Here is a 12302-nt window from a genome sequence, read left to right on the forward strand (position 1 = left end):
ATCCTTGAACTTCTAGTCTATCTACAAGCAGAAAGCTAATGCAGCCAGGCAAGATTTCATGCTGGGCTGGGAATGTATACACTACAGTAATTTGCTATTTACATATGGAGGCCTAATATAGAAATACTTAGGAGTTGGCTAAACATTACTCTTGCCCCTATATCTTTAAGACTAAGGCAGGCCCAAAAGACCTGCTCTGAAGAAATTTAGGGGAAGCTGGAATAAGTCTCAGGTCTTTCACCAAATAAGAACATAGTGAAAGAGAGCTAAGACTGGTTCCAATGAAACAGCAGAACAATACTGGCTGCGAGAATGTAAAAAAATGTAACAAGTGATATCAAGAACACACCTATCTTCAAGAACTTGGGGCTCTGCTTTAGGCTTGTATCCAGGGGAAGCACAGGAGGGTTTAGATGCTCAGGGAAAGAGAAACTGTTCCCATCTGAAATGCTGAAGTTGTCTGACTGGAATTTCTGGGGACCTGGTAGTTTGATGAAGAAAGACAGAAGTCTTGCAGTTTGCTAGCATCAGAATATGACAGAACAAGTAAAGGCTAACTTCATGCTGGGAAATGAAATTGGTTCCCTCATGCAGAGAAGTCAGGCATGCTGCAGTTGGTTTATTTAATATGTGCGAAAACCACTAAAATGATCTGCCTGTCATTAACTCATCTCTATTATCTTACATAATTGTCTTTACCCAAGGATGCAGGTACTAATAAAAAGCACTTGGATCAACTCCTACAAAGAAATCAGAAGAAAGTATGCAGAGATTCTTCTAATCAAAATGAGAGCCTAATGAGATATATAACAATAACCTGCTGTGTTCCTGGGCAGATAAAGCAAGGTACAGACTGAAGGAAGAAGGTAAGACCGACTGATGGTAGAGGGGGGTAGAGGAATATGTTCAAGAAGCCATCTAATGACCTCGAGAACCTGTTTTTGATCTAAAGACATCAGAAGTCTATCACTAGAAATCAAAGTCATTGTACCCATTGATAATATATGGCAAGCTTTCATCATTTCCCTGCTTGAACTGAGAGTCAAGGAAGGAAATATCAGCTATATTTAACAGGTTCTGAATGAATGAAAGGCTCAGGCTGCCTAGTTTCTGAAGCTGGAACATAGAGAGACTCATAAAACAAATCCCAAACACCATATGGTTCTATTCCTCTAAACTCACTTTCTTTTAGGAGGAGAAGTCATTAAAGAGGTGCAGAGCAGAAATGTCCCATTAAAACAAATGCTTGAGTAATGCCAAAACCTCCTTCTTCAAGTTTTGCCTTGACTATGGTAGACTTGTGATATAGTTATAGGTCTTATTGCTTTGTAGATTGGATGTTTCCTTCAACCACCACAACACTGTAGTGTGTAGATCAGACATTTACAAATAGTCTCTGGTATTTAGCACTGTCTTCAAATTCAAATGCCTTTCTGATAATATAACATCATGAATATTCATCAAACCTACTCTCAGATAAATAATAATTACTTGGCAATTGATATGCTGAAGGAAAAAAGAAGTAGGTTACACAATGGATCTGTATTCAGTGGAAAACTAAAAAATGATGTGTTTCAGAATGGATCTCATGCTGGAGTGCTCAGGCTTTGTGCTCCTGTCATCCATCACTTTAGGGAGGAGGGGTTACCCAGACTGCCATCCTGTCATTAGCCCTAGAAGATGAATTCTTTTATTTGATGGAGAGGAATGATTTTTTTCTCCCAAAATGAGAAGCCACTAATGACATTCTCTAATCTCAGTGTTCTAGAAACACCTGCAAGTCTTCCTAGTTACAAGATACCCCTTACTTTAATAGAACTTTCTTTGAAGACGCTCCATTGCTTTGGGAACAAGTATCCCAATGATTCAATTCTCCTGAAACATAGTGCCAAAGTCATCCATGAGACCAGTGCATGAGTCAGAAGCTCCAAGCCCTTCATGTTTCAAGAATGTTGTTTTAAGGCCAAGTCATAGCAGATCTTGCTAGATGCTTCCTCAAGCTGTACTGAGGAAAGGACTGCTCTGCATGGAGGAATAATCAAATTAAGTCAGGAGACAGAAGAAGCAGCAGAAAATACAATGAGGACTAAGTTCTCCCTGGAGAAGTCTGCTCCCTTCATTGTAGTATGCAGAAAACATAAGCTGCCAGTCGGCTCAAGTAGCTTTGGAATGCCACAGCACACAGGTGCTTTTCTAGATCTCTCACCAACTCTCCTGGGCCTTAGCCATCCCATCCTCTTACTTATCTTCATCTACCCACGTAGGCCCTGACCCTGTCTAACTTAGGTCTCAAGATTCAGCCTTTAAATGGGATGCATGAATGTGTCTTCCCTGTTCTCTGACATTCTGTGATAAAGTTCAGACTCCAAGGAAGATGTGGACTTCAGTGCCACCCACAGAAAGCAAATTGGGAGAATTCCTGCTGAAAGCATCAAGGGCAATCAGCTCACTCTTCTCTTGCCAAGTGGCAGTACACAACAACCCTTCAGAATACACTGTCTCAATATTCCAAGAAAAAGCCAATTCTTCTCATTATGGCTCAAGAAATCTACCTAAGTTTCCATAATTTCAGATTGATTATAATGAATTTCAAGGTATTATTGCATCAAGTACTGCTTGAAATAAATAGGGCACTGATGGAGGCTTAGAACTTGCTATGGACAAGGAGGTTGGGATGCCAAGGTAGTAATCTTCACAAAGATGCTTGGCACAAATTTATACAAGCATGCAATAAAGTTACACCTGTCTTAACTCTAAAGCATCCCTTTCCACCCAACTCCCAAATGTCAGGAAAATAAGATAGGGAAGGAAGGGCAAAATTATGTGCTTCTTTTTCCTTGCAAAGTCATTATCCAACAACATCCAGCCAAGCCAGCCAAGCCCAAATAAGAGCAGGGAACAACATGGGAAATCAAAATCTGTCTTTCCATTTCATCAGCAACCCCCATCTCTCCCCTCCCTCCTCTAATTCTGCAACTCCAAGACAAGCAATGATCCAACAGCATGAGCAATTTCTTGTGGCTCCCTAGGTTTTAAACCTGCCCTAAGCCCCTCACTAGGGAAGGCGCATTAAGCCCATGAGAGTGGAGCCTGTGAAGTAGGGAGGAGGCTGAGGAGAACCTGGGCCACAGCCACTTGCGTCTGCTGTTGCTGCTGCTGGAGGAGCTGCTGGAGGAGCTGCATCTGATGGTGGGTGGACAGCGGTGTCCCAGTACTCAAGCCTGGTAGCTTTGAGGAAGAAGAGGGAAGCAGCATGCGGGGTGAAGCTGTCAGCATGGGCTTCTGAGGGTGGGGTGAGACCTGAGGAGAAGAGAAGATAGCACATGACACATGGGCATGAGGAGACTTAACTTTCTTGATAAGAACTATAATTTTTACACAGGCAGAATGAAATGGCCACTTACAACTCATAAGCTGAAGATACCTGCATGGAATGTGAATAGGGCTCCAGGGAAGAAATGATTTCATAGCCCGAGCTTGCACCACACAGTTACAAAACCATATATGAACACTCCAGGGACTGATCTAATGGGATGGGAGATAAGCAGTTGACACTGTTTCATGTCTTAGTCAACATTTCCAATTATACCATTGTTAAGATACTTGAGATATAGACTTGAGATATAGACTTATAGACTTAGAAGAACCCATATCTATAAAACACAGCTACCTACTGCCATGAGAAAAGGAGGAAAACAGCTGTAACCTTTCCTTTGTTCTGTCCTTAAGGCTTCTTCTTCAAGGGACCTGAGGTGTTTCCATTGAATTGGGTACTGAGGGCTAGAAGCCTCCAGCCCTCTACTGCTTCCTCTCACAGGGAGACTCATCTGGGAAAAATGTATGGACATTACAACAATCAGGAGAGATTCTAGCTCCCATTCAGGAGAGATTCTAGCTCCCATTCCTGTTGGTGATTTTCACTCAATTGGATCCTATGAATCTGATTATAGTATGTTAGGGAGGCATGTGTTTTTTTCTTTTCTTTTTTCTTTTTTTGTAGGTCATGGGGCTTGAACTCTGGGCCTGGGCACTGTCCTTCAGTTCTTCAGCTCAAGGTTAGTGCTCTACTACTTGAGCCACAATGTCACTTCCAGTTTTCTGAGTGGTTTATTGGAGATAAGAATCTCAAGGGCTTTCCGGCCCAGGCTGGCTTTGAACTGTAATCTTCAGATCTCAGCCTCCTGAATAGGTAGGATTACAGGCATGAGCCACCAGCACTCGGTGACACGTGTTTTTTCTAGCAGCTCTGTTGTTGATCCTTATTCAGTCACGAAGCAAGAAAGTACCCAGGGACAGAGGATAATAGCTTCTTATAGAGGGCTATCTGGGCACCAAAGAACACATGACCTCTGCTCACCAGGTGACTTTTCTTTGATGAATTGGCCTAAGATACAGTAAGCTAGCTTCAAATTGCATTTTTCCAGGTCTCTGCCTCCTGAGTAGGTAGGATTACGGGTGTGAGCCACTGGTGCCTAGCTGGTCTCTCAGTTTCTCACATGCAGTAAACCAGCTTCCAGACTCAACAGCATTTTTGTTCAGGAGTGGTAAAGGTACACAGAGCAGACAGAAGGGACTCAAACAGACTTGGATCCAGTAGCAAAGCCACAAGGGTTATGTGTACTATGTGGGTGTGCCAGGATATGCCTTGCATAAACACTGTGCAAGGAGAAGACGGAAATGACAAATTGGTGGGATCCTGGGAGGGTGACATATGTCAGAAATGAGTTCCACATTACCTTGACACATTAGTGTCACATTAGGTGTATCTAGTGTTGGACCACATGGGATGAATCTGCAGAAGTCAGACCATACTCTGAGAAGCAATCAGATATACTCCAGTTTTGCCTCCATACCATGGAGTACCTCATTCACTCAACTTATGTGCTATCAGGAGTTAGGAGGTAATTCTGATAGCCCTAAGCTGAAGCTCTGACATAAGTGTCATGTGCACATCACCTGGACAGGCTACCTCCTGCCTACCTTGGACTCTTTGTGGGAGCTTCCTTCTTTCTCCACAGCATCCAGGTCGGTCACACCTCGGCTGAATTCCAGGACATCATCCCCTGGGAGTGGGACTTCTACCGCATCAATATCAGTCTCCTCTGTGGTGGAGGCCCTCTCGGCCCTCTCGGCTCCAGTCAGCTGGCGTCCTGCAGGGACAGTAGGGACAGAAATGCTAACATCAGGAACAATGTTTCCTCCTTATCTACCACTTTAGCACTCTTTTAGGCTGAGTCTAGGGATGCCACAGGCTTCACATTTTCACATATCTTTTCACTAAAGTACCTTTCCAATCCTGTAAGATACTTCCATCTTAATGTTTTTTTTCCTGAGTCGAGAGTTAAAAGAAACATTAAGCCTGAATGTGATATGCTTTCTGTATGGTTGCTGTTGTAGTTGTCTTTTCTTTCTTTTCTTTTTAAACTGTACTAGGTTTTGAATCCAAGGCCTCATTCAACTTGCATATTAGGCTGGTGCTTTACCACTTGAGCTATATCTCCCACCTGGCTTTTTGCTGGTAGAGTCTAGTGTACTATTTTCTTGCATAGGCTGGCTTCCATCTGCCATCTTCTGGATCTCAGTCTTGTAAGTAGCTAGGATAATAGGTATAAGCAACCAACATCCAACTTCAGCTATATATTTTTAATCAACAGGTATACATGGATCTTAGAAAAAAAGATGATAGTCATCTTCACTTCATCCCAGCTTGGAGCTGGAATGTGGCCAAGGTAAAGAACACTGGAATGGTAGTCCAGTGATGCAGATATGTGACCCAGATAGGCCCCTTAATGAGTTATTGGATAAGAGACATATTGCCTTGCTCCAGGGCACAGCTTCATCTATGCAGAACTCAATTACATGGATTGACAGGGTTCCAAGATTGGGCAGTACTCAGGGAGATCCAAGCCCTATCCTAACACAGTATCATCTCCCAGCCTCAAAGCTGACTCTGATCTCTTAGCAGGAGCCAATTCAGAAGAAGAAGAGATAAAGGTGGCTTTTTCCCATGCTTTCCTTAGCTTCTTTCTACTTTTCACTTTTTTCCCTTCTCCTGAGGGCAGTGTCTTTGTTCATATACATCATATTGTTCGATGCCACTATATTTAAGTCCTACTATTTCTTATTTTTCTTTATTCCTTTTTATTATATATTTTTAGATTCTAACAAATGTCTGTAAATTCCCGGGCTTTTCATGGGAAATATTTTCTTGCTCTGTATTTGGAATTAAGTTCATCAAGTATTGTCTTCAAATAGAATTTCTTAATTTTTTTCAGAAACTAAGCACCAGCTGAAAAATGAGTCAGCATGGTATAAAAAAGAAGGACAGAGAGTGGACACCTAGTGTTGAAGTCAACCTAGGCAACTAGACTCTAGTCATTTCAACATCTGCCTTGTAGAACAAATGATTCTAGTTCTTCCTTATGCAAGCCCATTGTGGTCATCTGGGGAAACAAGCCTGATATTTAGAAAGTCAATAATATGCTTCACTTTCCTCATGGCTGCTAGGGAGCTAGGGATTGAGCCCTGTTGAGGAGTGCAAAAACATTTAACAGAAAGATGTTCCTGACCATAGCCTGAAGGGAGTAGCTCTTCTCCTTTGTGAGCCAGTGGGTAGACCAGTGGGCAGAGAGCACAGAAGCACTTTGTTTTTCTACCATACTCCTGCACCTAGAAATGACCATGATGATTGAGGACTAGAGGGTGCTAGTCTAAGAGATAAAGAGCATTGATGAATGAGTAACTCATGGCTGTCATTCAGTAGATGGATATTGCTGTGAACTGAGAATCTAGTCCATTGTGCCTGTCTAGAAATAATCAGGATGAACTGGGCATTTGTTCTGAAGAGGAGAGATTTTCATTGCGGTCAGGAGGAGCTGGGCTCCTGCAGCACTCTATGCACTGTGTCTCAGAGTACTTAACACATGGCATTAAACATGTCTGTCATCCATTTTTCTTTCAATGCTTAAGGTCAGGGATGTATCCCGTTGTTCTGTTTCCTAAGGAGCAGTTTAATAAATAACAAAGAAAATAGTGTTGTGACAGCATAATACAAGGGAATAGGTTATGAGAGGAGGCTGTGTCCCACTCAAGTGGCTTTTGATACAGAAGGTTTGGACAGTCCATGCCAGATGCTGTAGTAAGATCAGAAAACCTCTTAGATCCCAGCTCTGCTTCTGAGGGAATATTAAAAAGTCAAACTACTCATCATTCTCTCTGTACTAGCAGAATTTCCCAGCTAAAGAAAAGTAATTAAATTGCAAACCATGGCACTGCTTTCTGAAAGATTCTAGCAGTGAGGGCTTTGATGGTCACACTTGGAGTCTTGTTATCTTAAAGGGTATAAGACAGTAGAGTAAGAGATCAGCAGAACTGGGAAAGGGCAAGCTGAAATAGATGCTAAATGGAAGGACATAACTATCATGCTACTGGTTAGCATATTAGATGAGAAGAGACCTGGAGGAGGGAGAAGACCAAACTTGGGGTGAACTTGGGGTGGGTATGGAGGCTGTGTTACTTTTTGAATTGTTTAAAATGATTTAAACTATTTCAATAGAATGCTTAGTTTATTAATTTGCTCACTAAGCATTTATTAGGTACCTTATATATGACACTTGCTGGACTTTGAGCATAAAGATGAACAAGCAAGATCAGTACTTAGTTCTTTTTCCAGCTGGACATTGAAAACAGACCTAAGCCCTAGCCTGAGGTTAAAAGTAGCACCTATGATGGAGCTAGACATGACTTTAGGCAGGGATTAAAGGAGTCTATGCAGAGAAAAAAATGGATCAGATGGAAAGGTACAAGCTCAGGCAGATAGGAAGGCAGGGAGAGCCATGGAGGGCATTTTAGGCAAAGGGCAAAGCCAAGAAACATGGGAAGCCACAGCAAGTAAGGAGAACTTCAAACACTTCCACAGGGAAGAACTTGATTAGAGTCAGGATTTTATACTGAAAGACTGAAGCAGGCGGACTGAAAGATTCCCATTCTTTACCATTTCACCCTAAAATGCTATGGAGGGCAGATCCAGAAGAAACAGGACAAACAGTATAGTAGGTAAGGAATACAAGAGCTTAAGCTTGGGGAAGAGGGATGAAATAGAGGAGAGGGGGAAGATTTGAAAGAACCACATGGCTTGCTGGTCAGTTTTCTATGATATGGAGTCGAGTATTAGAGGATGATCTCTTAAATTTTAGATACAAATGACTAGGTGATATTTCATAGGGACAATTAAGGGTGTGGGTAAGGGGATGAGTTTTAAGCCTATTGGAAGTGTAGGAACTTGTACAACAGCTAAATGGATATATCCACTGGGATACATGTTGTGGAGTTGCATATTTGTGTTCCCCAGATTCACATGTGGATACCCTAAATCACCATTGTGAAGGTATTTGGAGAAAGGGCCTTTGGAAGGTAATTGGGTAGAAGCCATCTAATATCCATCTGATGTAAGGATCAGTGTCCTTATAATGAGAAAGACAAGAGATCTCTTGCTCTAGCAGCGAGGGCTTTGATAGTCACACCTGAGTCTTGTTGACTTGTGGGGACATAGTGCGAAGGCAGCTGTCTGCAGGACAAGAAAAGTTCTCACCCAGAACTTCTCAGCTTCTGAACTATGAGAAATAAAAATCTGGTTAAGCCAAACAGTGTACAGTACTTTATTGTACATTGGCAGCTCAAGCAGACAGACTGCATATTAATGAAAAGTTTAGAAAAGGTCTACCCTGGAGACAGACATTTACTGAAGCCATGAGAAGTTAGAAAAGAACACAGGGACCAAGTCTCCTTTCTCAGAATGAGAAATGTAACACAAAGGGAGGGTAGAAGAGAAACCTGAAAAGACACTGAAGAGCAGTTAGCAGAAAAAAGAGGAAAAGAGTATGGTGGTAGGGTATTCTAGAAACCACAAGAGATGAACCCTACAGGGAAAGGCTGGCTTTCCAGTGATTTCCACTGAGAGTTCCAGAAAGAACTGGCAAAGCAGCTGACACTCTATCACTGGAGGCTGAAGAGCTTTTGGAAACGGTGGAAAGAAATGACAAGGTATAAAGTGAGTACAGATAAGTTTGCCAGAAGCTGGGCCATAGTGTTGATATTAATAGGCTATCTCTCCACCTGGAAGTTGTTTACTTTGATGTGCAGAAGCCTTTTGATTTGATGCAATCCCATATGTCAATTCTTGCTATTATTTCCTGAGGTACAGGAATACTATTCGGAAGGGGTTGCCTACACCTATCTTTTCAAATGTTTTCCTTGTGTTTTCTTTTAGTAGTTTCAAATTTCTAAATCTTACATTAAGATCTTTGATCCATTTTTAATTGTTTTGTACAGGCTGAGAGACTGCAATCCAGAGGTTCAATCTTCTACATAGGTATATCCAGTTTTCCCAGCACCATTTGTTATAGAAACTAATTGTTCTCCAATGTATGTTTTTGGCACTCAGGCTACAGCTATGTGGGTTCATTTCTGAATCTGCTTTTCTACTGAAATAAAGATACCGGGAATGTGGCTTAGTGGTAGAGTGCTTGCATGAAGCCCTGGGTTCAATTCCTTAGTACCATATACACAGAAAAAGCTGGAAGTGGTGCTGTGGCTAAAGTGGCAGAGTGCTAGCCTTGAGCAAAAACTGCTCAGGGTCAGTGCCCAGGCCTGGAGTTCAAGCCCCAGGACTGGTACACACACAAAAAAGACACCAGATCTACGTAACATACCTTGTCCTCATAGCCATCCTGGTGTCTTGCTGGCTGGGAGGGGCTTTTCACCCAGCTCTAAAAAGCCTAGAAGTGAGATAGGCCATTCTTTGAATTACAGATGTTATGTTGTTTAGCCCCAGGAAAGCTTTGCTACAGAAGATGCTCACTCTTGAGTGCTTTTGCTGAACCTGAGTCTCCACCCTAAATGTGATTTTTGCTTTAAAAGCTTTCTGCAAGTTACATTCTGGGCTACAGGTCTTTGAGACAAGAGTCTACCTGCAGTTGCTGGCTTTCTAACAAAGACTCCCAATTCAGCCTCTCAAGATGTGGCTTCTCTGTATCTCACCAAATGAATCTCTGTATAACATTATACCTATCTATCTTGTTTGTACCAGGATGTTTCTGTTATTATGGCTCTATAGTATACTTTGAAGTCAGGAATCATGATACCTCTAGCATTACTCTTATGTTCAGGCTTGCTTTGACTATTTGGGGTCTTCTGTGCTTCCATATGCATTTTAAAATCGATTTTTCTAGTTCTGTTAATAATTGCTATGGAATTTTTATGTGGATTTCGATGTATACATTGCCTTTGATAATATAGTCATTTCTATAATATTCATTGTCTGTCAATCAATGAACATGGAAGTCTTTTTATCCACTTGTGTCTTCTTCAATATTATAGAAGTCTTTCACTTCCTTGTTAGATTTATTCCGAGGAATTTTTGTGAGGCTACATTGACCCCATTTCAACTGTGACTTTTAACTTCTTGCCAGCAGGAACTTTGTCTTATTCACAGCATTGCTGGTACCTGAATTGAGGCAGGCACATAGCAGACTCAATAAACACTTGTTGAATAAAGAAAGAGAGTAAATCCAATGAGTGAAAAGACCAGGATGAACAGACACTCAGGCACTGGTAGCCTGGGGAGATGCAGAGCATGTGTTGGAAAGCAGTGATGCTGGAAGCTCAAGGGAGTTTGCTAGTCTCAGATGTCCACATGCAGCAGGTCTAACAGGTGAATAAAGAGTAGTTCTCTGTCAAGTGTTCATTGTCTAGAGTGCACATTTTGTTTATTTTGAATTTTTATTAGCTATATTATATATTTAAGCCACATTATAATATTTTAGCGTACTCAAACATACTGAAATGGTAACTACAGTCAAGCAAATTAACATATCCATTATCTCACAGTTAACTCTCTTCCTCTTAATTTTACTTATACACAAATCTAAAACCAGAGTCAGATACAGAGAAGTAGAGAATCAAATAGTGATTCCAAGGGTTGGAGGAAAGAACAGGAAGATGTAGGTATAGGATACAAAGTTACTAGTGTATAGATAAATAAGTCAAGAGAGCTAACATATAATATGAGGACTCAAGCTAATATTAAGATTTTAGATGTTCTTGCCACATGTTCGGATGCAATTATTTTGTTTGTTTGTTTGAGACAGGGTCTTACTATGTAGCCAGACTAGTGACCCTCCTCCTGAGTGCTGGAATTATAGACATGGATCATCATCATTCCTAGCAAGAGTTTTACGTTTAAGAAGTTGTAGTCTTCCAGTACTTGAACATGCTGCTGGATTGCAACCACTGTGGGAGCGTGCATCTAAGGGGACAGGACTCTCCCAGGAAACCCACTCCAGGAGGGACAGACAGCACCAAATACAGCAAGGCAAACAGGACAGAAGCAAGGGCCCCACCTGGCTCTGTGCCCCAGGGACAGCTAAGAGCAGCTGCTGCCAACTGATACAAAAGATAAATCTCTCCCAGGGCAGGGAACAGTAGAAAGAATGAAGGAGAGAAGAAAGGCAAACACTGAGCAGGAAGGAGAGAGGCAGCAAACACAGTGAAAGGGAATAACATCATTAAAAGCCCTGCTGAAACCCAGAAGGGAAAGTGCTGTAGAAACATCAAAGAGGACAGGAAACCTCCAGCACTTGAACTTTTAAGTTCCCAGGAGTAAATTCTGCACAACAAAGGACATGCCATCTTATCTTGAGGAACCTCTCCAACAGAAAGATAAACACTACATTAAATGAAAAGTTCCCATGCAGATTCTTGGGGGGATGGGGGAGAGGAAACAAAAAAACTGTTCAAAAACAGTTCTTGGGATTCTCAGGGTGTCCCATTACAGGAAAAAATCACGGTGGGGTCAGTAAATGCTCAGTGGAAAAGTATCTATGTAAAGAAAAAATGTGTTTACAGAAGTTATGGGCATTTAAATAAAAGAAAGTGTGAAGCCTTATTAGTAGTTCCTACCTGCAAACCTTGCTACTTAGAAGACTGAAATCAGGGGATCACAATTCAAAGCTAGCCTAAGGAAAAGTCCACAAGACTCTCCAGTTAACCAGGAAAATGCAAGACTAGAGGATTGTTCAAGTGGTAGAGTGCCAGGGATGAGGTTAAAAAAAAAAAAAAAAAGGATACTCTGCTGGATCAACCCCAGTACCAGGAAAAATAAAAAACAAAAACAGATGGGAGCAATAGGGGAATGGAGCAACATAAAGGAAGTGACAAAGGCAGTAAGCAGTCTACGAAGCAGAAACCTTTCTAAGTCAGGCACTGGTGGCTCATGCCTATAATCCTAGCTACTCAAAGAGGCT

General features: G+C 41.7%; 1 protein-coding gene across 7 annotated transcripts in view; it reads right to left on the bottom strand.

Annotated features, from left to right (window-relative positions):
- LOC138812193 (carboxyl-terminal PDZ ligand of neuronal nitric oxide synthase protein) overlaps positions 1-12302 on the bottom strand; it is a 342407-nt gene that overhangs the window by 24158 nt on the left and 305947 nt on the right. For 6 of the 7 annotated variants that reach the window (XM_070000193.1, XM_070000187.1, XM_070000188.1 and 3 more), the window contains exons 7-8: positions 4981-5150; positions 3121-3300 (exon numbers count right to left, since the gene is read on the bottom strand). In XM_070000193.1, coding sequence (XP_069856294.1) covers positions 3121-3300; positions 4981-5150 — 350 coding nt within the window. Of the gene's footprint in view, positions 1-3120; positions 3301-4980; positions 5151-12302 lie in introns of those variants that run through there. The other variant, XM_070000192.1, reaches the window with a different exon arrangement.

This window comes from Dipodomys merriami, unplaced genomic scaffold (assembly GCF_024711535.1).
Source record: "Dipodomys merriami isolate MVZ:Mamm:240054 unplaced genomic scaffold, mDipMer1.0.p SCAF_56, whole genome shotgun sequence".
NCBI lineage: Eukaryota > Metazoa > Chordata > Mammalia > Rodentia > Heteromyidae > Dipodomys > Dipodomys merriami.